This window comes from Euprymna scolopes, chromosome 1 (assembly GCF_053919585.1).
Source record: "Euprymna scolopes isolate OS-2025 chromosome 1, ASM5391958v1, whole genome shotgun sequence".
In the NCBI taxonomy this organism is placed as follows: domain Eukaryota; kingdom Metazoa; phylum Mollusca; class Cephalopoda; order Sepiida; family Sepiolidae; genus Euprymna; species Euprymna scolopes.
In genome coordinates this window covers 94,064,168-94,086,278 of record NC_136482.1, presented here as the reverse complement: position 1 = coordinate 94,086,278, position 22,111 = coordinate 94,064,168, and the positions used below count along the sequence as shown (strand labels likewise).

The window sequence follows — 22,111 nt, the reverse complement described above, 5'->3', positions numbered from 1 at the left end:
AGTAATAAAGAACGCAAGAGAGTTGTATGCTCAATCCATTAAGTCCAAAGTAGCTGAGCAGCGGCTTGGTTCCCACCAGTTTGGCAAATAGCAAACAGAATCCTGAACAGAAGCGTGTGCTCTATCTCAACTATCATCAATGGACCTGAGGTAATCTCGTCAGCATCAGAAAAAGCCAAACTCTTTGCCAAGAACTTTGCAGCTAATTCTACCCTTTGCGACCAAGGCCGCCAACCCCCAATATTTCCTCCTGTATCAGAAAACACGCTATGTGATATACGTATATCTGTGCGTGATGTTGCCAAGCTAATCAAAAACCTTGATTCCAGTAAAGCAACTGGCCTTGACGGTATTCCAATTATAGTACTCAAAAAACTTCAACCTGAACTAGCGCCCATACTTACAAAACTGTTTAAACGTTGTCTTAAGGAGAATAGCTTCCCATCCCCCTGGAAAATTTCATCAGTATGTCCTGTATTTAAGAATTCAGGTGATCGCTCATCCCCCTCTCAGTACAAGCCAATAAGTCTCCTGTGCGTCATGAGTAAGTTGCTGGAATCTGTGTTAAATACAGAAGTAATCAACCATCTCAAAAAAAAAAAAATAACCTTCTTAGTGACACTCAATATGGTTTCCATTCTGCTAGATCTACAATAGATGTGCTTACAGTTATATCTCATAGAATTAGCAAATCTCTCGATGGAGGCAACCTTTCTAGGGCAATTGCCCTTGACATATCTAAGGCCTTTGATAGGGTATAGCATAAAGGTTTACTTCACAAGATCTCTTGCTATGGTATAGCTGGAAATGTCTTCTTAATTATTAAATCATTTCTCTCTGATAGGTTCATAAGAGTAGTAGTTGAGGGGCAAAAATCAGAAGCTCACAGTATTAATGCTGGTGTCCCTCAGGGGTCCATCCTGCGCCCAACTCTTTTCCTGATCTACATTAATGATCTTCCAAATCACATGCTTACATCATTTGTAGACATTTATGCTGACGACACTACCATCTATGGTAGCACATCTAAGACAGTAAACGACCAAGTTCTCTCCGATTCTCTCTCCTCTGATCTTGAGCACGCAGTACAATGGGGACAGAAGTGGCTGGTTACTTTTAATGCATCTAAAACCAAGCTTCTCTCTTTACATCATCAACATTCTGATCCACATCTGGCATCAATTGAAATGAATGGCTCTCGTCTTGAGGAGGCCTCAAGTTTTGACAAGCTTCTTGGCTTGACCATTACTCCTGATCTTAAATGGAACATGTACATCAAATCTGTTGCCAAGGCCGCTGGAAAAATGGTGGGATCTTTCTATCGATCCGGTAGATATCTCACTGCTGATTCAAGTCTCTATCTATATAAGAGCCAGGTACGTCCAAGGATGGAATACTATTGCCACATCTGGTCAGGAGCTGCTAGAAAGGACTTGTCCTGCCTTGACAGAGTTCAAAATAGACTTCGTAGCCTCGTAGATGTCCTTTTCTCTTCCCTTCAACCTCTATCTCAGAGAAGAGATGTTGCGAGTTTGTCTCTGATGTATTGTTATTTTCATGGAAAGTGTTCGACTGAGCTTCAGTCCCCCGTTGCCAAACTTTCACAAGAAACACTCGTCTAGCTGAAAATACTATCAATAATTCCTTTTTATCTGTGCCTAAACGTATCAGTCCTAGCTGTTTACGTTTGTTGTTCAAGTCTTCCTGTTCTTTTCAACTCTTCCACCAATACTAGTAAATTAAATTCTAGTTTTATGTCGTTTTTTTTTGTTAATATTTAAAACGAATTTTTTCACTTCATTTCTTTGAATTTTGTCATGTTGAGGACAGCGTTTGGAATAGACATTCCAAACTCTCCATGTTAAGAACGGCTGTCGGAATAGACACCACCGACCTCTCCATCTTAAAAACGGCGTTCAGAATAGACATCTCCAACATCCCCATGTACTGAACAGTATTTGGAGTAGACAATCCTTTTTTTTTTGGAGAGTGAGGGGGGCTGTAAAAATAATTACATAAAATTTAACCGTGATAATCGTTGTCAGCATACCCACTAAAAAATGAAAAAGAAACTTTTTTGGTGGCAGTGTCAGTATGAGTGAAGTAAATTTGCAGCCAGTGAATGACAGTGCATGGTGCAGGTTTTTATGCCTATATGAGTACTTGTCACCGCAAAATTTGATTGAGATTTTCTTAAGCAGCATAGTGGAAAACCTTTAAAAGTCTGCATCTTAAAAAAATGTGGAGGTAGACCTAAAGTATAAAATTACCCCCTCCAGACACACACACACACACACACACACACACACACACACACACACACACACACACACACACACACACAAAAGTAAACGTGTGCGTAATTTCTAGAATCAGTCCGGAAAGAAATTAAAACAAAATACTCCGCCGAATTCAATTCCTTAATTATTGAAATTTACGTTAAAACTGTAGGGTAGGTAATCAGCGAAAAATATCGGTGAGACCATAACTTTCAAAAACGTCGGTAGGTCTATCAATTGAGGTATATAAGCACAACTTGAAAAATCTCTAAATAGATCAGATATTAGCATAAAAAAAACATCATTATTTGGAAAGATATGCTCTAAAAAAAAGTAAAAAGTAAATTGACGAAAAAAGTTTACGTATATTTTTATTGTAAACAAAAGTAAGCCTAAAATAAAGTTAACTATAAAAATAGTTTAACAGTTGTGGATATTTTACATATAAGCGAGGAACTACTCACACACACACACACACACACACACACACATATATACATATAAACACGCATACATACGCATAAACATATATATATATATTTGTAGTCATCGACATACAGTCCTGTTTCGTTGTATCACAACTCATCAGTGCCGCTAGACTAGCACCTCTCCCAAGCCGAGGATTCAACCTAGAACCATCGCGTTGACTGTCAGCAGTTCTACTGATCGACCCACGGGAGCGGCGGCCGTAAATTATCTCGCCTAATGACTATTTAAACAAACATTTGTCTACTACATATATTTTTATATATGCGCACGCGCGTGTGTGTGCGTGTGTGTGTGTGCGTGTGTGTGTGTGTGTGTGTGTGTGTATGTGTGTAATACGATTTTCATGTACTTGGATAGTAGTAGAATATCTTGCTGTTGTTGATAGTTAAGTGTAGTGGAGGGTGCTGACACTTGGCGATAGATATCCCATATGTTCATAGGGACGATAGAATATGTTTTTGTTGGGAAAAATTAATTTCTCAACGAAGAAAAATAAACATTTTTGGTGACAAATAGTATAGTTTGGCGTACATAGAGATGTCGTGGTAATCTATGTGTCTTGTATCCAGCGAGGGAGATAGTCGAATTGCTTGTTGAGAGAAAGAAAGAGACGGAAAGGCCACACGGGGAGAAAGAGAAAGGGAAGAACAATTAAAGAGAGATATAGGTTAAGAGAGAGAGAGAGAGAGAGAGAAAGAAAGAAAGAAAGAAAGAAAGAAAGAGAGGACGAAAAGAGATCCAGTAGAAGAAAGAAAAAATATCAGAGAAATGCTAATCTCCAAATGATAGAGGAAATGAAACTATAAATTTATAAAACCGATTGTTTTAGAAAATAACAGGGTTCTTTTCGCCTCAACCGGCCAATAATGCAGATCTGCCCTGTATTGGCCGCTCCAATCCGCTCCATTCCCATCCTACCCCCACCTCCACGACCGATCCAAGATATAGATCCATTCTCTATGAATTCGGAGGGTCTGAAAGTTAGTTTGAAATCGCCAAGTACGAGAAAACTAATTGAACTTTGTTTTAATAAAAAAAAAAAAATCATACATCTTGAAACTTTTTATGCACGGTTTATCTGGAAATATCTTATGAATAATTATTCTCGTTTATAAGAAAATGATCTCTGAGTTATCATTAATTATTGAATCGCTTTGATTTGGAAATACAGTTATTTACAGCGCCGACACCACAACAGCCCAGACTGCATGATGAGAAGCAATTTACCACGAAGATGAACTTAATCGCAGCATCACTTCAGAATAAGAAGTAATAATTTATCATGCAAATAAAACTTATTGGAAACGATGCCCGGAAATAATGTCTCAAGTTCCAAGGTAAGCGAGCTGTTCCCCGTATAGTTAAGATATTCCGCTAAACGATGAGTCAGTTTGGCCATTTGTGATTAGAGCACTGGGACAGTTTCAATGAAATTAGTAAGTAAAAAAAGTAAAGTGGTCGACCACAGTCGAGGGTAATTCGAAGTGCTTCCTTTGCATTAACTACTACATCGAATGTAGGTGAGAAAGCTATGACTATCTCAGTATAACTTATAATACTGTTTAAGCATCAATTACTGTCGTATTACTCGACCGAGGATTGACCCCTAGTCTTCCGAACCACTTTAAGCACTATACGAAATGGGCAGGCTCATCTCTCTCTCTCTCTCTCTCTCTCTCTCTCTCTCTCTCTCTCTCTCTCTCTCTCTCTCTCTCTCTCTCTCTCTCTCTTTAAGAGAGAACTTTTTCAGAGCAGGTGCTCAAGTGAGCAAAAAAAAAAAAAAAAAGAAAAAAAGAAAAATATAGTAATGAACACTGTATCGGTAGGTGTATCTGAATTCGACGGGAATTTTTTACACCCCTAACATAAAACTGCGAGTAAAAAAAACAAAAAAACTCGTAATTTCTCTTTTTATGTTTATGGAATATACTTCCAAAATAAACTATTAAAGTTGTTTAAAAAATAATAGAAATATTATTTTTTATGTTTAAAAAAACAGTGTTTACAAAGTGCCGGCGCGCGTTCATGCAGCCATTTTTTTACGTATGAAATCAATTGAATTTTACGAGTTAACTTTTTTTCAATTTTTAAACTTTAAAAATCTATCAGAATTTTTCTATTGATTCAATTCTTATGATATTTTTAGGGTCAATGTGAAATTTTATGCTCTTTCCAATAAAGTGAATATAATTTGGACAAACGCTATTTTTTTTTAATTCACCTCCCCCCGCATTTTGAAATGTCTATTAAAATTTAAATAATTAATTTACTCACCAAAGTTTTATATATCACAAATTGAAGATAAAAGATCAATAAATAAAATATTCTAATTTAAAACAAAAAAAAAGAAGTGTTTTTTAATTTACCTGTAAATTCCAAAGTCTAAAACTTAAAAAAAAAAAAAAACACGTTGATTTTTTTTAAGTGAAAGCTCATGTTATGCTTAGATTGTCAAGTAAATATCTGATGCTGACGAAAATTTTTTCTATTTCATTCAATGTTTTATTTTTTTTATATTTAAAAAAAATTCACTCGATAAAGAAGAAATAAAATATATTAATCAAAAACTCATGTATTTCATTAAGAGAATAATTTTTTTTTAAAAAAGTCGGTAGAGTGGGGTTGTTTTTTTTAATGGCAAAAGCTGATAAGTGAATGTGTTCAATTTTTATCTACGGAGGCACCATAATACTAATTTTGGTTTACAGCACGCAATAAAAAGAGGCATTAATTGTGGGGCTTAGGAGCCACCGGAAGATAAAGGCGAAGAAAATCAGATATTTGTTTCTCTTTATTTGAACAGTGAAAAACATCTGAGTTCGCGTTTTTTTTTAAATTTTTTTTTTTAATCCTTGTTTGAAAAAGTATTTTATTTAAAAAGGACATGGAATATAAGTATAAATATGGATAAATTCTTAACAATGAACAATGGGAGTACTCATTGAATAATATTTTTTATAGGTAAGTGATTTTTTGGAATTTATATATTTTTTTATAATCGAAGTAAGTAAAATTTCGTTGATTTAAAAAAATTTTTTTTAAAGAAAACCGATTTAAAAAACGAATATTGCATAATTTGCTATTAAACCTGTTATTTTTTTTACAAATTTAGTCTTTGCTCCTTTAATTGAAAAAAAAAAGAATAGGTTGGTTGTTTGTTTTTGTTTTACGGCAGATCAACCCTTTTCGGGTTATTTAATGCCGAATCCAAAGATTTTGAAGAAATTTTTTTTAATAGAATATATTTGTTGTTTTCAAGTCAGTCTCTATTTAATCCATAGTTGGGACCCTAAAAGGTACTACGACACCGGATCAGAGTGGACCTGGGAGCAATGGCAATAAAGAGTAGCTCCACAATCCCCAAAGTAAGCAAACTGGGGCCTCACCACTGGATATAGTTTAAGGTCATATCCAGGACCAAAAAAATAGGTGTTGAATTACATTTTTCAAGTAGTTATAAGCTTCGAAAGATAGTAAGTTGAATTATTCAAGTTATTTCACGCATTTTAATTCTGATACACCTACCGGCGGTGGGGCACAGGCCTATAATACATTCCTCTGAAAAGGACACTTTTAAAACAGGAGTAAAAGGGGCAGGTGCTTAAGCACTCCGAGCACCCCTTCCTCTGCACGTCCATATATATATATATATATATATATATATATATATATATATATATATATATATATATATATATATGTATATGTATATATATTTATATATATATATATATGGACCTGGGAGCAATCGCAATTAAAGGGTGGCTCCACACTCCCCAAGGCCCGCAAGCTGGGGCCTCACCATCGGATATAGTTTTAGGTAAACTACAAGTAAGTCAAAGTGTGTGTATATATATATATATATATATATATATATATATATATATATATATATATATATATATATATATATATATATATATATATAACTTTTATCTCTCTATAAGCTCCCACCTCCACAGTAAATGTGTTGAAATAAGTGGAAATACTTGAAAGAATCAAATCTATGCAAAAGATGGGAACACTACTGAAATCAGATGAAATAGTTAAAATAATCCAAGAGTAGTGTGGTGACTTGCTGTCACTTGATTTCCACGGCAGGGCCATCATCATCACTGCTTACTGTTATGTCCGTTACAGCAGTGCATGGCGAAAGATTGCCGTAGTAAAGAGGGTCCGTCGTGATGCTGAGAAAGAAGAACGAAACAGAGAAGCCGCGGGATTATTTATTTGAAATGTTGAAATAAATTATCTTTTAAGCGATGACACTCTTTAAGGAGGGAATCACGTGTACATTAGCTGATCAGTTGGTAAAGAACTCGATGCCGCGAGCCTGTCGTCTCATGTGCCCGGTGTGTTGGTATCTATCGAATTGCGAATTTGCCGCATAAAACGCCCTCTTCTTCCTATTTTCCGTTCTTCTTCTTCTTCTTCTTCTTCTTCTTCTTCTTCTTCTTCTTCTTCTTCTCTCCGTACATTTTTTTCTTTTTCTTTCCCTTTCGTCTCTCTCTCTCTGCTTATTTGTATATATCTCATCCACAAGTTGAAACTATCTTCTTAGTCTTCTATTCTTTTTCTTCTTCTCTCTATCTCTTTCCCTCTCCCTCTCTACCGCCTCTCTGTCTCTCTCTCCCTTCCTCTCTCTTTCTCTCTCTCTCTGTTTATGTATATATATATCTCATCTACAAGGCGCAACTTTTTTCTTCTTCTTCTTCTTCTTCTTCTTCTTCTTCTTCTTCTTCTTCTTCTTCTTCTTCTTCTTAGTATCTCTGCCGCTCGCGCATGCGCACATGTAACCACACTATTCATAGTAAATAGTCGTAGTAGTGTTTATAACATACAAAGACTTATTTTGTTTATAAATCCCCAACCTGTGCCCCAGCCATTAGCGCGTGGTAGTTGGGGTAGGAGGTATACGCGTGTGAGTGTTATTTCAACGCTTTCTACTTGAGTTTGCCACGGGAGGGGATATATCGCGGCAGGAAGAAATCACGTGATAGATGAGTGCGAATGTATTTAATCACATGATTCGGCAATGGTATTTCTAGAAACACGCCCCATCCTCTCTCTCTAATAATATTTTATCTAGACTTGGTAACCAAAAAATAAAAAGTACGTTTATAGCGAAATATTGTTAAACTTTTTAAAAAACTCCCCAAACTCGGATCAACCACTATTCGTATTTTAGACATTATATGTAACCATCTAAGTTATTTTTAATTTCTGTATGTAATCAAATTAAATTAAATGCTTAATATATATATATATATATATATATATATATATATATATATATATATATATATATATATATATATCATACATAAAAAGATCAATATGTCCGTAATTATAAGGGGTGTTCATTTCGTCCAATAAATGTCTTATAAAATAATGCAACTTACAGGTGCTTATCTAAAAAAATAATGCTTAAACTGCATATTATATATATATATATATATATATATATATATATATATATATATATATATATATATATATATATATATATATATATATATATAATATGCAGTTTAAGCATTATTTTTTTAGATAAGCACCTGTAAGTACTGTAAGTAGCATTATTTTATAAGACATTTATTGGACGAAATGAACACCCCCTTATAATTACGGACAAATTAATCTTTTTATGTATGATATATATATATATATATATATATATATATATATATATATATATATATATATATATATATATATTAACAATTATTTTTATACCTACGGGCACTAGCGTTTCATGCTTACGCAATCAGTGTAAGCTGGTCGGGAAACTCGAATCCAGGCGCAGTCACCATGACTTCGTAGGCTAGCATCCTACATCAATGCCACCGGTAATTAACACAAGAATTAAGAGGAAACTATTTACCTATAAATACCAAGTCGGCAGCCTTATATAGGAAGCAATTAGAAAGTATTCAACGACCGGAAATTGGAGTGTTGTATTTGTGCTAAAGTTGGCCGCTTTTTCTTAATTGTCTAAATACAACACTACAACTTCCTGTCGTTGAATACGTAACGCACCTTCTCTCAACTCCCAACGAACTTCTGCTAATTCAACTTATTTCTTCGAAATCGAACTTCAAAATGAACGTCCCTCTAAAAAATCAAACCTCTTTTATCCCCAACCAGGAGCATCTCATTTGCATATCGGGTGGTCACATTGCAGGCATAAAAAGAGATAAGGCAGCCATTTTTGTTTCTTTCTTCTTCATTCATTTCATTCCACGACCGACCTGTTGAATTATGCACACGTGCTAATTAGGTAAGTCGCACGTTTCCCTACAATTCTAGTAAACAATATAATAAATTTATAACTTTAAATATTGCAGCATTAAGAATTGATTATATAATGTTAAATTGAATTTAAAAAATCTTAATGCTGCAATATTTTAAGCTATAAATTTATTATATTTTTAGTAGAATATCTTGTCCTTTTCTTTTCCATGTTTAAGCTTAACCATATTACTTTTCATGCTTACATTTTTCTATTGTAATCCATGATTTTTCCAGGCTTCCAATAAATTCAGTTGTGCTTTGCTTAATTTCAGTCCTATTGTTTTGCCCCCATAAGCATAACATACACATATGTAATAACAATGTACGGCACTCGTCTGCTTTCATTCTTTCTGTTTCGCTTGTTACTTCTCTTTTCGCGAGAGCGGTGAATTAGTAGCAACACTAGTCGCTGAAGCGACGTGGTTGCTATGGAAACCAGTCTTTAAAAAACGTCGCTCATCTCTTTGCAAATTTTTACGATTTTGAACAGTACTGAACGAACATTGAAAAAAAATTGTTTTTCACAATATAGCTTTTTTTTTTTACACAGTGATCACCACTTATCAAGGCCCGGAAGCCACTCATGGATAAGGGTTATTGCAAGTACATTACGTTAGTGAGGAGATTTGCTGAGGAGGTGATCTATAAGCTGTAATAATTGTTTGAAATTTGATCGAAAAATGAGTGAGCGGTGAAGCTTTAAAGCAGTCTTAAATGACTAAAACTGCCATTTAACCATATATTCAAATGCTACCGTGTTTGAATGGTTAAACAAATTTCAAAAAAGATTTCGTACTCTGAGGGGAGTGTATTTGTAGTATTGCATAACCTTTCCACTCATTCACACATACGTTCAACGGGGGCGTTTCAGACCCAATTACATGTCCTTTCACGATTCTAGAGGGTGCTACAGTCGGCAGATATAAAAAAAAAGCACTCACAACGAAATTCTTTTCTTTCTTCCTGTAAGGCCTTGCACGAACACACGTCCGCCAACACGTATGAAGTAGCACACGCATTTCACGGTATGTAAGACATTTTCCTTAACTTCCACACACAGAAGCACAGAACACAAACACGTACACACGGCATAATAACGTTGACACATCTGTTTTCGTTAGATCATCAAAGTAAAGCAATGTTGAGCCTGGTCAATACCAGATGGGTAACCATTTGGGAATACCAGGTGCTGTACGTAGGAAGACGTCGATACCTCCTTGCAAGAATTGCAAAAACCTTACCTCGTCATGTTTCCGGACAAGGATATGCATACGACTGGGGACCGCTTGCGAATTTGATACTTCCCTGAAACTTCCTCCTTCGGCGGAAACTGGTTCAATCTGCCTATGGTAAATGCCACTGACTGACTGACTACACATCCGTTACAGACTTTATTGTACGCATTTGTAGTCTACGTACACATTTTTATGGACACAGTCTGAAAGCGACCCCTGTCGGGTTTGTGAGGAATAAATGTTTTCGCATACATTATTGTTTCCGTGTTGTTTCTTTATTTTATTTGTAATTGCTTGTGTTGGAAAATATACAGAGAAGTAAAGCTGCCCAAGCATATGTCAGCTCTGGCACAATTGATTTGATACGTATACGCATGCTGCCGTGTTTAGGATTGTCTGGTTATATAAATACACCAGCGAAATATGTTAAAATACATACGTGCTTTTGGCCCTCAGGTATCATACCGTGACTTGGCATCAGAAAATATTTTAAGTGTGAAGCGTATTTAAAAAAAAATGAGAATGAGAAAAAAAACGTGAAAAAAAATTAATTAAATAACAACGTGACGTGTTTGCTGTTGCGTTAACCGCCAAACCGGAAGTGACGTAGGTTTAAATTAAGGCTAGACAATCGAAAAGACGGGATGACTTTCGAAAATATCGGCGAAAAAAGTGACCGTGTAGAAAAGTGCCCAGTCGAGGGGGAAGTAATTAATGTTATTGGCCAATTTTTCGATATTTGTCGTCCGAACAGCCGTCTTCAAAACAATACCGATCTCGTGATCTCTGTCGAAAGTTTTAGACATACATACATACATACATTGATACATACATACATACATACATACATACATACATACATTTAAACAGACAGGTAAGATTTATATTATAGATGATGACGATGACGATGACGACGATGATGATGATGATGACTGCATCAGATGTTCTATGAATAAACTAGTTTACAGCTGCTACTTAAGCGATGTTTTTGCAGCATCTGGACAAGTCAATTTCCATTTTTATCTAGTCTTTAAAACATTAGAGCTATTCTGTAAAATATTGGTGAAATTTTGTGGGAAAGAATATGATTCTTATTTACGCGAGATATTAATTAACTACGATGAATGTATGCACGTATTTATTTTATTGCGTGTACATATTGTTTTTTTATTATCAAAACATCAGAAATCACGTCTTTTAAGCAAAAATAATGCGTCTTTAATTAATATCGAATACCCTTTATTTCTACTTTCTTGCGAATTATCAAAAGAAGGTCATTTAGTTTTAATGTTACATTATATGCGTTTATTTTAATTTATAAAACATTCTTCCATGCATGGAATATTGTGGTTGGCGCGTCTGCCATTAGTCTCTCGTTCTTAGACAGAATTCAAAAATGAGTTTCCAACCATTTAGGTCCCGCAACAGCAACCAAACTCCAACCTGTCTTATCGTCGAAATGATGCGACCCTACGCCTGTTTGACAAGTATTTTGATGGAATGTGCTCCGACGAACTCAAAGCACTTGTATCCCCTTGACGTAAATATTGCTGACTAACCCGACACGCAGACAAAATCCCACCTCTACACTATAGAGATCCATAGATGCTGGAAAGCCTTCTACTCTAATAGTTTCTTCCAACGAACTGCTTGACTTTGGAATATTGGCAGAATTAGAGTAGCTGCAATAGCAATGCCAGAAATTGTCAGTAAAAATTCGTGGTAAACATTAGAGTATTTAGACTTACTGTTTTTCGAAGCTTATAACTTCTTGAAAAATGTAATTCAACCCCTAATTTTTTTATTAATTTAAAAAAATTAGGGGTTGAATGTCTAGGAGCAAAGACCAAAATTTAAAAAATAACAGGTTTAATAGCAAATCATGCAATATTTGTTTGTTTTTTTTTAATCGGTTTTCTTTAAAAAAAAAGATTTAAAGAAAATCAACGCAATTTTATTTACTTCGATTATAAAATATATATATAAATTAAAAAAAAATCATTTACCTATAAAAACTAGTATTCGATGAGTACTTCAATTGTTCATTGTAAAGAATTTATCCATATTTATACTTATATTCCATGTCCTTTTTAAATAAAATACTTTTTTAAACAAGGATTTAAAAAACTGTTCAAATTAAGGGAGACAAATCTGATATTATTCGCCTTTATATTCCGGTGGCTTTAAAGGGACATAATTATTATCTCTTTTTATTGCGTGCTGTAAACCAAAATTAGTATTTTGGTGCCTCCGTAGTTAAAAACTGAACATATTCACTTATAAGTTTTTACCGTTAAACAAAAAATAAAAACAGTCGACCAATTTCTTTATTTTTTATTTTTTATTCTTTTAATAAAATACATGTGCTTTTGATTGATATATTTTAATATTTCTTTATCGAGTGATTTTTTTAATATCTAAAAAAAAGAAAACATTGAATGAAACAGAAAAAATTGTCGTAAGCGTCCAATATTTACTTGACATTCTAAGCACAAAAAAAGCTTCCACTTAAAAAAACATCAACGTGGTTAAAAAAAAAAAGGTTTTACACTTTGGACTTTACATGTAAATTTCCAAAAAATACTTCTTTTTTTTTGTTTTAAATCAGAATATTTTATTTATTGATCTTTTATCTTCAATTTGTGATATATAAAACTTTAGTGAGTAAATTAATTATTAAAATTTTAATAGACATTTAAAATGGGGGGGACGTTTGCATAAAATATTATATTTGATTTATTGGAAATAGCATGATATTTCACATTAACCCTGAAAATATTGTAAAAATTGAACCAAGAGAAAAACTTTGATAGATTTTTAAAGTTTAAAAATTGAAAAATATTTAACTCGTAAAATTCAATTGATTTCATTACGTAAAAAAAAAATGGTTGCATGAAGACGCGCCGGCACTTTGTAAACACTGTTTTTTTTAAAATAAAAAATAATAGAAATATTATTTTTTAAACAACTTAAATAGTTTATTTTGGAAATATATTCCATACAGAAAATAAACAACCCACATTAAAAAGAGAAATTACGAGTTTTTTTTTTATATTTTATTCGCAGTTTTGTGTTAGGAGTGTAAAACAATTCCCCCCAAATTCTGATACACCTATAGCTGCAATTGTGTTTTATGATATCCACGCCATCTTTACACACATACCCCCCCCCACACACACACACACAAATATGTGTGTGTGTGTATATATATATATATATATATATATATATATATATATATATATATATATATATATATATATATATATGCGTATGGCTCAGAGACTAAGGAATAAGGGTGGAAGTTGCATGTTTTTGTTTCGATTCTAGTTGATGGCACCCAAGTCACACACACGCACACACACACACACATACACACACACACACACACACATAAGTTTTGATCTCGTTACTATATACAGGGTGATCCCCCCCCAAAAAAAAACAAAAGCTAAATGGAGGCCATCTAGAACATATGCTGTAGAACGGAGGAAAAAAGGCCAAAGACCGTAGTGTTTTGATGCGATGTTTTGAATATAATAAACTAGTTATGACCAAAGTTTCATTGAATTCGGACAAGACACTAAGAAATGGGGCCTAATTAGAGTTGGGGCCCGTTTTTTTTTGGGGGGGGGTCATCCTGTATTAGAGCGGATCATGTAATCAACACTAAGATTCGTACCTGTAACACAACACAGCACACTAACAATAACCATACTTAATTAAATATTGTTATTGTCTATCATTCTTCTTGTTCGTCACTATGGACTACAAATGATTTTTGTTCAGCATTTGCCGTCTTTCTGTATTTTTATATATCGTTCATATTACTTGAGTGGTTTTGTAAGTATTTTATTTTCTGACAGTTGGAAATGAATAATCACAAGATAAACGTAAGAGAGTTCTGCTGGGCCCACCTCAAACTACTTTGACAGACCTGCAAAAACTACGCAAGTTTTCATGTGCGCGCATGTTTATTCTTGTAAGACGGAGTTACATCTCATAAATCAATATGTGAACGATTCACGAATAACACGATATATATATATATATATATATATATATATATATATATATATATATATATATATATATATATATATATTAGCAGGCAGCCCGGCATTGCCCGGTTGTAAAAGACGCTTAAATATGATATTTTGATTAATGCAGATTTCATATTTATTATTATAGTAATGATTTAAAAAGTTTTAAAAAGAAAATGACTTGTGCGCCACCACTGAGAATCGAAACCAAAACGTTTAGCTTACGAATTACTTTTTTCTTCGGCATTAGTACCTGAGCTATCAAGACATGTTTACTACAAGGCTAATAATTAAGACATAAACCAATAGCTATTATATGTTACGTTAGCATTCTTAATGCCGTCGTTCGACTTTCACCTGGCCAATTCCATTTTTAAATTTTTTACACGGCTAAAACCCAGATATAAAGTTTCGCATGAGCTCGAATACCCTATATATTAAGTTTCATGTCTGTAGACCAAAATCGTACATAGGAGTTTGGTAGGCAAAATCTTTATATATATATATATGTATATATATATATATATATATATATATATATATATATATATATATATATTAGTTTTACAGAAGTTCAGAAAAACATTGGTACCGCCGGTTTCAAGCCCAAACACAACGGGAAACCGTTAATGGTAACACGTAAATAATGTTCGGCTCTCGTCAGCCATCTTGTTTTCTGCCCCCCAGAAACAAGATGGCTGACGAGAGCCGAATATTATTTACGTGTTACCATTAACGGTTTCCCGTTGTGTTTGGGCTTTAAACCGACGATACCAATGTTTTTCTGAACTTCTGTAAAACTAATAAATAAATATTTAGCTCTTATATCGAAAAAGTTTTTCTTTGTAATCGAGCACTTTGTCGGAACTCTTTCCCCAAAATACAGTAAGCAATATATATATATATATATATATATATATATATATATATATATATATATATATATATATATATATATATATATATATATATAAAGAAGTTTGTGCTTACTACAATCTTATTACGCAAATATTACGCAAGTATAAATCATGTAGAATATCTGCATAAATATAATTACACATGATAGTTAACTAAAGATGATTATCCCATAAGGAAACCGAAAAAACAATAGGGAATTCATTAAAATGAATGTTTATTCGTACAATTTTCTTATTTCAATTTTAGCCGCTGAAACAGCTCGCAATATCAACAAAGAATTTGGCCCAGAAACCACTATTGAACGCACAGCACAATGGTGGTTTAAGAAATTTTGTGACGGCGACGAGAGTCTTGAAGATGATGAGTGTAGTGGTTGGCCATCGGATGTTAACAACGATCAATTAAGAGCCTTAGTCGAAGGCAATCCACACACAACTGTTCGAAAACTTGCTTCTGGATCAGACGTAACGTATGCGACGATTTTCAACCACTTGAAAGAGATTGGAAAGACAAAAACTTGATAAATGGGTGCCTCTCAAATTAAATGACAACCAAAAGAAAGGCTGTTATGAAGTGTCATCTTCCATTCTTTTACGCAATAAGAACGACTCGTTTCTCGACCGAAGTGTTTTTTTACGACAACCGGCGACGCTCAGCTCAGTGGTTAGACGCCCACGAAGCTTCACAACACCTCCCGAAACCAGAGTTGGTCAGAAAAAGAAAGTCATGCTAACTGCAACCGGTCTTATCCATTACAGTTTTTTGAATGCAGGCGAAACTTTGACGGCAAAGAAGTAATGTCAACAAATGGATGAAATGCATCAGAAACTTCGACAACAACACCCAGCATTAGTCAACAGAAAAAGCCCAATTCTCCTCCATGACAATTCCGGACTGCACGTTGCTAAACACACCCTGCAGAAGTTGAACGAATTGAGCTACGAAACTCTGCTTCATCTGCCATACTCTCCAGACGTCTCACCCACTGACTACCACATTGTCAAGCATCTCGACAACTTTTTGTGTGAAAAATGCTTAAAAAACCTTAGCGATATCAAAAACGCCTTCAGCGACTTCATCGCCATCAAAACGCAATTTTATTTTTTGCATTAATGGCATAAATACACTTGTTTGGCGTTGGCAAAACTGTGTTAATTGTGATAGTGCTTCGATCAACAAATCTTTGTTTGAGCCGAGATATGTTCATCTGAATTTAAAAGTTAAAAACCAGAAGAACTTTCTTATCAATCTGATACTTCTTTTCTGGCTTGTCCAATCAGAAGCCAGCTGTTAGTCACGTAACCGAGTTTATAAAAGGTTGGACCGGCATCTCTCTCTCTCTCTCTCTCTCTCTCTCTCTCTCTCTCTCTCTTTCTTTTTACCGAATCTTGGAATGAAGACATTTCCACGTGGAACGCCACACAACCCACCCGGCCTTCGTACCCGAAGCTCGACTAAGACGAAATACAAATAATCGAGTATGGCATCCGAACTTCAATATGATACCTAAATGAACTCTTATATTCATACGGCGCTGTCTCTAAACTTTTGTGCCAGTCCATACACACGGATGCACGTTTCTACTATTAACTTGAACACATGCATACATTAACTCTTTTTCTTTCAACAGGCCTGTCTACTCATTCATGTACGCCTTAAGACATAAACTTTTCCTAATACCAACTCCTTTTCTATACATGCCTACTAACGAAGATAATCAATAAAGCCGTTGTTAAATGTTAGAATGAGACTCTTGTCTCCATTTCTACATTTTGGCGACCTCGACATGATGGCAAACATGCAACCTTCGCCGACATCATTCTAACAGAAATTTCACGGGAAGAGATCGAATGTTGAGTTTGTTTGTTTGTTTTTTTCTGCTTTTTTTTTTTTTGTGTGTGATTCTAAAACGAATCTTTGGCGTTTTTCTCAAAGGCTGATTTCAACTCTGGGCTTTATACTATGTAGTACAGCACGTCTCGGCTGATAACTTCGTGTGGGGTGGGGGCAGTTGGGTTTTGAAACGTTACGGGAGTAACTTTACAACAAAACCCTCTCAACAGTAGAATGAAACTGAAGATTTTCTTGGCTAAAATCTGAATATATAAGGAAACTGATACACGCTCCAAATGGTTTCATTGTGTAGATGGTCATTTGATATTCGACATTCTTTATTCGAGGTTTGCTTAAAGAGAATTTGGTGTGTGTGTGTGTGTGTGTGTGTGTGTGTGTGTGTGTGTGTGTGTGTGTGTGTGTGTGTGTGTGTGTGTTAGTCGCTAAATTGTAAATCTATGAAGTAAAGATCACAACGTTGCTTTTGCACATGCGCAACCGCCATTTCTTTGAATGTTCTGTGCCAAACCTTCCCAGACATGGTATGCAATCTCTGAGCCTTGTTATTTTAGGTGCCCGATGTAAAAACCTGCAATCCCGCAAGTATAATGACTAACTACGGCTAAGGAGTAGAACTTCGTTTAAACCAGACAATTCTAAGGCATATATGTAACCTCTGCGCATATATATACATATACACGGGGTGAATCAAAGTAGGTAGACAGTATTGCTTTATTACATATAGTTGTATGCATACATGATCTCAACATTTATTTAGAAATCACGTATACGTACAGCTATGTGCAATAAAACAATGCGGTCCACGTACTTTGGCTCACCCTATAAGGTTTTTGACACAGGTTCTTTTGTCACAGGGCCATAAAAGATAAAGGGGGTTCGTGAGAAAAAGACCCATGCCCTGTTAAATAGGTTAGTGAAATTTGTCCATTAACAATCGTCCTACAATACAAGGCTTTAGTCAGTGCCTTTAAAATGGGTTGTATGGTTTGGGTTCTAAAGCAGCCTCAGACTTGATTTAAGGTCGAAGATCTTGTATTTTTACTCATGCTCTTTTTAATTATAATAATCTCCGATTATTGAATGAGTTTTTATCTAAGAAAACTTTTTCCACCCATTTATTTTACCGTTACGTTGTGAATAATTTACATATTTCAGTTCATAGGAATATTTTTAACGTCTACGTAGAACAATTTTAAATCTAATAGATAAGATTAAGTCGATCTTTTTTTTTCTAACAAATCGATACTTGATTCTATGTTATTTAAATTAAAAATAGATAAATTTCAATCAGTTCTATTGATTACATATTCTATCTGGTCCGATAATTTTGTCAATAGTATACATTGCGAAAGATTTACCATTTATTAAAATTATTCCCTTTGTTATCATCTGTATAATCAAAATAGCGTCTTAGATAGGTTCAACGTGTTCTGTAGTAATACTGAAACTTGTTTCACCTGAAATAATAGGCAACTGAACGTTAAGTAATTAATTCGTCATTTATCTTAGTTTCTATATATTTTGTTTTCTCGTTTGCGTTGCAATTTTATCCCACGGCTGGGAGCGATATTAAAAATAAGTTTTAAGTCGCTTGCACATACGGGAGGGAGTGGGGTATGATATTTATTTTATTTCCCTTTTTTTTTTGCAAGATCCATTGAAATTTTGAAATGGAAAGAGAACAGAAAATAAATGCGTGTCTTACACTAAATATTTCATTAAAAAAAAATATTAAAACAAAAATTGACAGAATTTCTATTAATAGATGTAGCTTCAGAAAAAAAGATTACTAAATAACATTTTCTTCGAATACACTGGTTGCCATTCACATAAATGATCTCGCTATACGGGATTTTCTTTTATTTATCTTTTCAGTGAATATGTAACTAATCTATTCCCTTTTTAAATTTCTATCTATTTGTTTACATAATTTATTTAATTTCTTTTTAAAGATCTAAAACAATAATAAAACCAAGCGTTTTTCTTTACATCATCAACGCTCTGATCCCCATCTGGCATCAATTGAAATGAATGACTCTCGTCTTAGGGAGGTCTCATGTTTTGACAAGATTCTGGGCTTGATCTTTACTCCTGATCTGAAATGGAACACATACATCAAATCCGTTGCCAAGGCCGTTGGAAAAATGGTGAGATCCTTCTATCGATCCAGATCTCACTGCTGATGCAATTCTCTACCTATATAAGAGCCAGGTACGACCAAGAATGGAGTACTATTGCCACATCTAGGCACAGCTGCTAGAAAGGACTTATCCTGCCTTGATAGAGTTCAAAATAGACATCGTAGCCTCGTAGGAGATGTCCTTTTCTTTTCCCTGCAACCTCTTTCTCACAGAAGAGATGTTGCGAGTTTGTCTTTGCTTTATCGTTATTTTCATGACAAGTGCCCGACTGAGCTCCAATCTATGGTCCCCCCTCGCCAAACTTTCACAAGAAACACTTAAGTTAACAAATTTACCATTACTAACGATTATTATATTGTCCAACTGACTACTGTACACTCTTTAATCATTATGCTCGAGTGGCCTCTGGGCCTTGATAAGTGGTGATGCCTATGTAAAAAAAAAAAGTCGAGTGATAAGGTGTAATTTCGGCATATTTGTAATTTTTATACCGTATAATCAAATACTGGCATGTGTTATAATTGAACCTTTCTTTTATCTTTTATTCTAACAAGAAAACATAACGTGATTATTTAATTGAAAAGAGAGTGTTGGATTATATCGCTTATTATGTTTCTCTTCCGATCGATTCTCACATTTAATTTTTACATTTTATCAGCAGACATTTGTTTTGTCAGCAAAAGTCGATTCTAACAGCTACGCTATATTAAAAAATCTAAAATAAAACTTTACTGTGTGCATGTGGTTATCTGACACAAATTTAAATCAAGTCAACTTTTTATTCCTAAAATCGTGACAACATTTAATTTGACAATTGATATTGCTCACACACACACACACACACACACACACACACACACACACACACACACACACACACACACACATATATATATATACATACATTTCATTGAATAATGCTGGAAATTTAATTAACGTTGTATACTACTTCAATGATTTAAATTTAAAAACAATGCTATACTTACAAAGGATAGTCCCTATTAAGGTGGTGGTGTATCGTAAATAAGATGGCATAGTTCTATAGCGCCAAACTGTGCATATGTGTCGCTTAATGACCTATGTCAAATCAAAAGTTTAGTATACAAAAATGCCTATTACTAAGACTTCAACTAACCTAGAAAATAATCGCGAAATTATATTTTATTCGTGTGAAAGTGGGATAGTTGTCTATCTCCCAAGATTTAAGAAAGATAAACAGCTAATTTCTACTTAAATAAATGCGGATGATATTTTGAAGTGATGAAGAAGAAAAATAAGAGAAGCTGAAAAGAAACATCATCTAAATACCGAAGCTATCAAACGATGAAACACGGTTAACAATCCCAACCTTTATTTTTCGTGTGTGATGCGAAACAGAAGGTGCTGTATACTTGCGTATCAAAATTGGCTACACAGAGAGTGTCGCTAGTATGTGCGATTCTTTCATTTTGGCAGGTCGATCGATCCTGGCAAAAAGAGAATGGACGTCTGTTTGCCTCGCGTGTTTGTGAAAGACGATGAAACATGGAGCAACGAGACTGACTTCCCACATTCGAGGCTTGGGCAGGATATGTAAATTTATGAGCATCTTCGCGTCCAGATATGCTGCACATACCTCTTAATCCTTACTTTTGTAAAGTTGTTTTCTTGTCTGCTATTGAAGTGGTTGATATTACACACATACACGACCTGCTTTCTCAACAAAGCCAGATACCTGGTTTACGTAAGGAGACCCACCTCTCTCCTGCTCTCTTCCTCTTCCTTCTCTCAACACACACACACACACACACACACACACACACACACACACACACACACACACACACATATATATATAACTATTTTTTACTATAATAATTAAATATCTACTGACACTAGTGTTTCATCCTTTCGGGAATCTTCAGTGCAGGGTGTCACGATTAATACCAGTCGAACGATTCGAACCCCGCAACACGAGACATCTCTGGCTCGATTAGCGAAGACCTAATCAATTCGGCTACCATTAATCGTGTGAAATAACGTTGAATTTAAATATTTTAATTTTAAATGTTCATTTACGTCAGTCAGACAGTGATCTAATCGTTATACGATGATCTATGCATAAGAGCTAAGTTGACCAACTTTAATTCAACTGAAAGTGCTCAACGATAATAAACGAATTTCTTAAAGGGGCTGTCATAATTATTTTTTTACTATAATAATTAAATACACTGCAATCTTCTGATTGCTTGGGATATTTATATGTAAAAGGTAACTAGATCGTATAGGTTGTTAAGATCTGTACAAGACTTAGTCTGTTTCGTTACTACTACGAGGAACCGAAGAAATGAAAGGAAACGTTTAAAAAATCAATTTTGTTAAGATGACACGAAGGAAACGAGAAAAGTGTTTACCTGTCCAACAGACAAAAATAATCTACCCATGATCATTTTCACGATCATAAAACACAATGCAACTACTCTTCGGATCTTTTCGGATTTAAGTTAATCATGAACAAATTCTAATTTCTTTGCTTTTTAAAGTTAATGAGTTCTTATTCTTCTTATGAGTCAGGGCGGAAAATATTCAGAAATGGACATAATGATTATATGATTGTTTCTGCGCTATAAAACAGGTACTGTCAAGAATTGGACATTTTAACATGTCGAAAAAAATAAACGGTAAGATGAAGAACATCTTGGAATTTGGAATATAAACTTTTTGTCATTTATTTGTATATGCTCTGTAGTTATATTTAACATATATCGAGCTTCATAAATAAAAGAAATTAAGGGTGAAATATTATTGAATAAGCATATTTTCCCCATAAACACACACGCGCATGCGCGTGTGTTTATGGGGAAACGATGAATTTATAT

General features: G+C 34.4%; 1 protein-coding gene across 1 annotated transcript in view; it reads left to right on the top strand.

Annotated features, from left to right (window-relative positions):
* Positions 1–17,291, top strand: part of LOC145249668 (histone-lysine N-methyltransferase SETMAR-like) — a 74,853-nt gene extending 57,562 nt beyond the window's left edge. Inside the window, exon 2 of the mRNA XM_080111493.1 lies at positions 15,505–17,291. Within this exon, the coding sequence (XP_079967619.1) occupies positions 15,505–15,779 (275 nt within the window). The 3' untranslated portion in view covers positions 15,780–17,291. The remainder of the gene's footprint in view (positions 1–15,504) is intronic.
* The last annotated feature ends 4,820 nt before the right edge of the window (positions 17,292–22,111 follow it).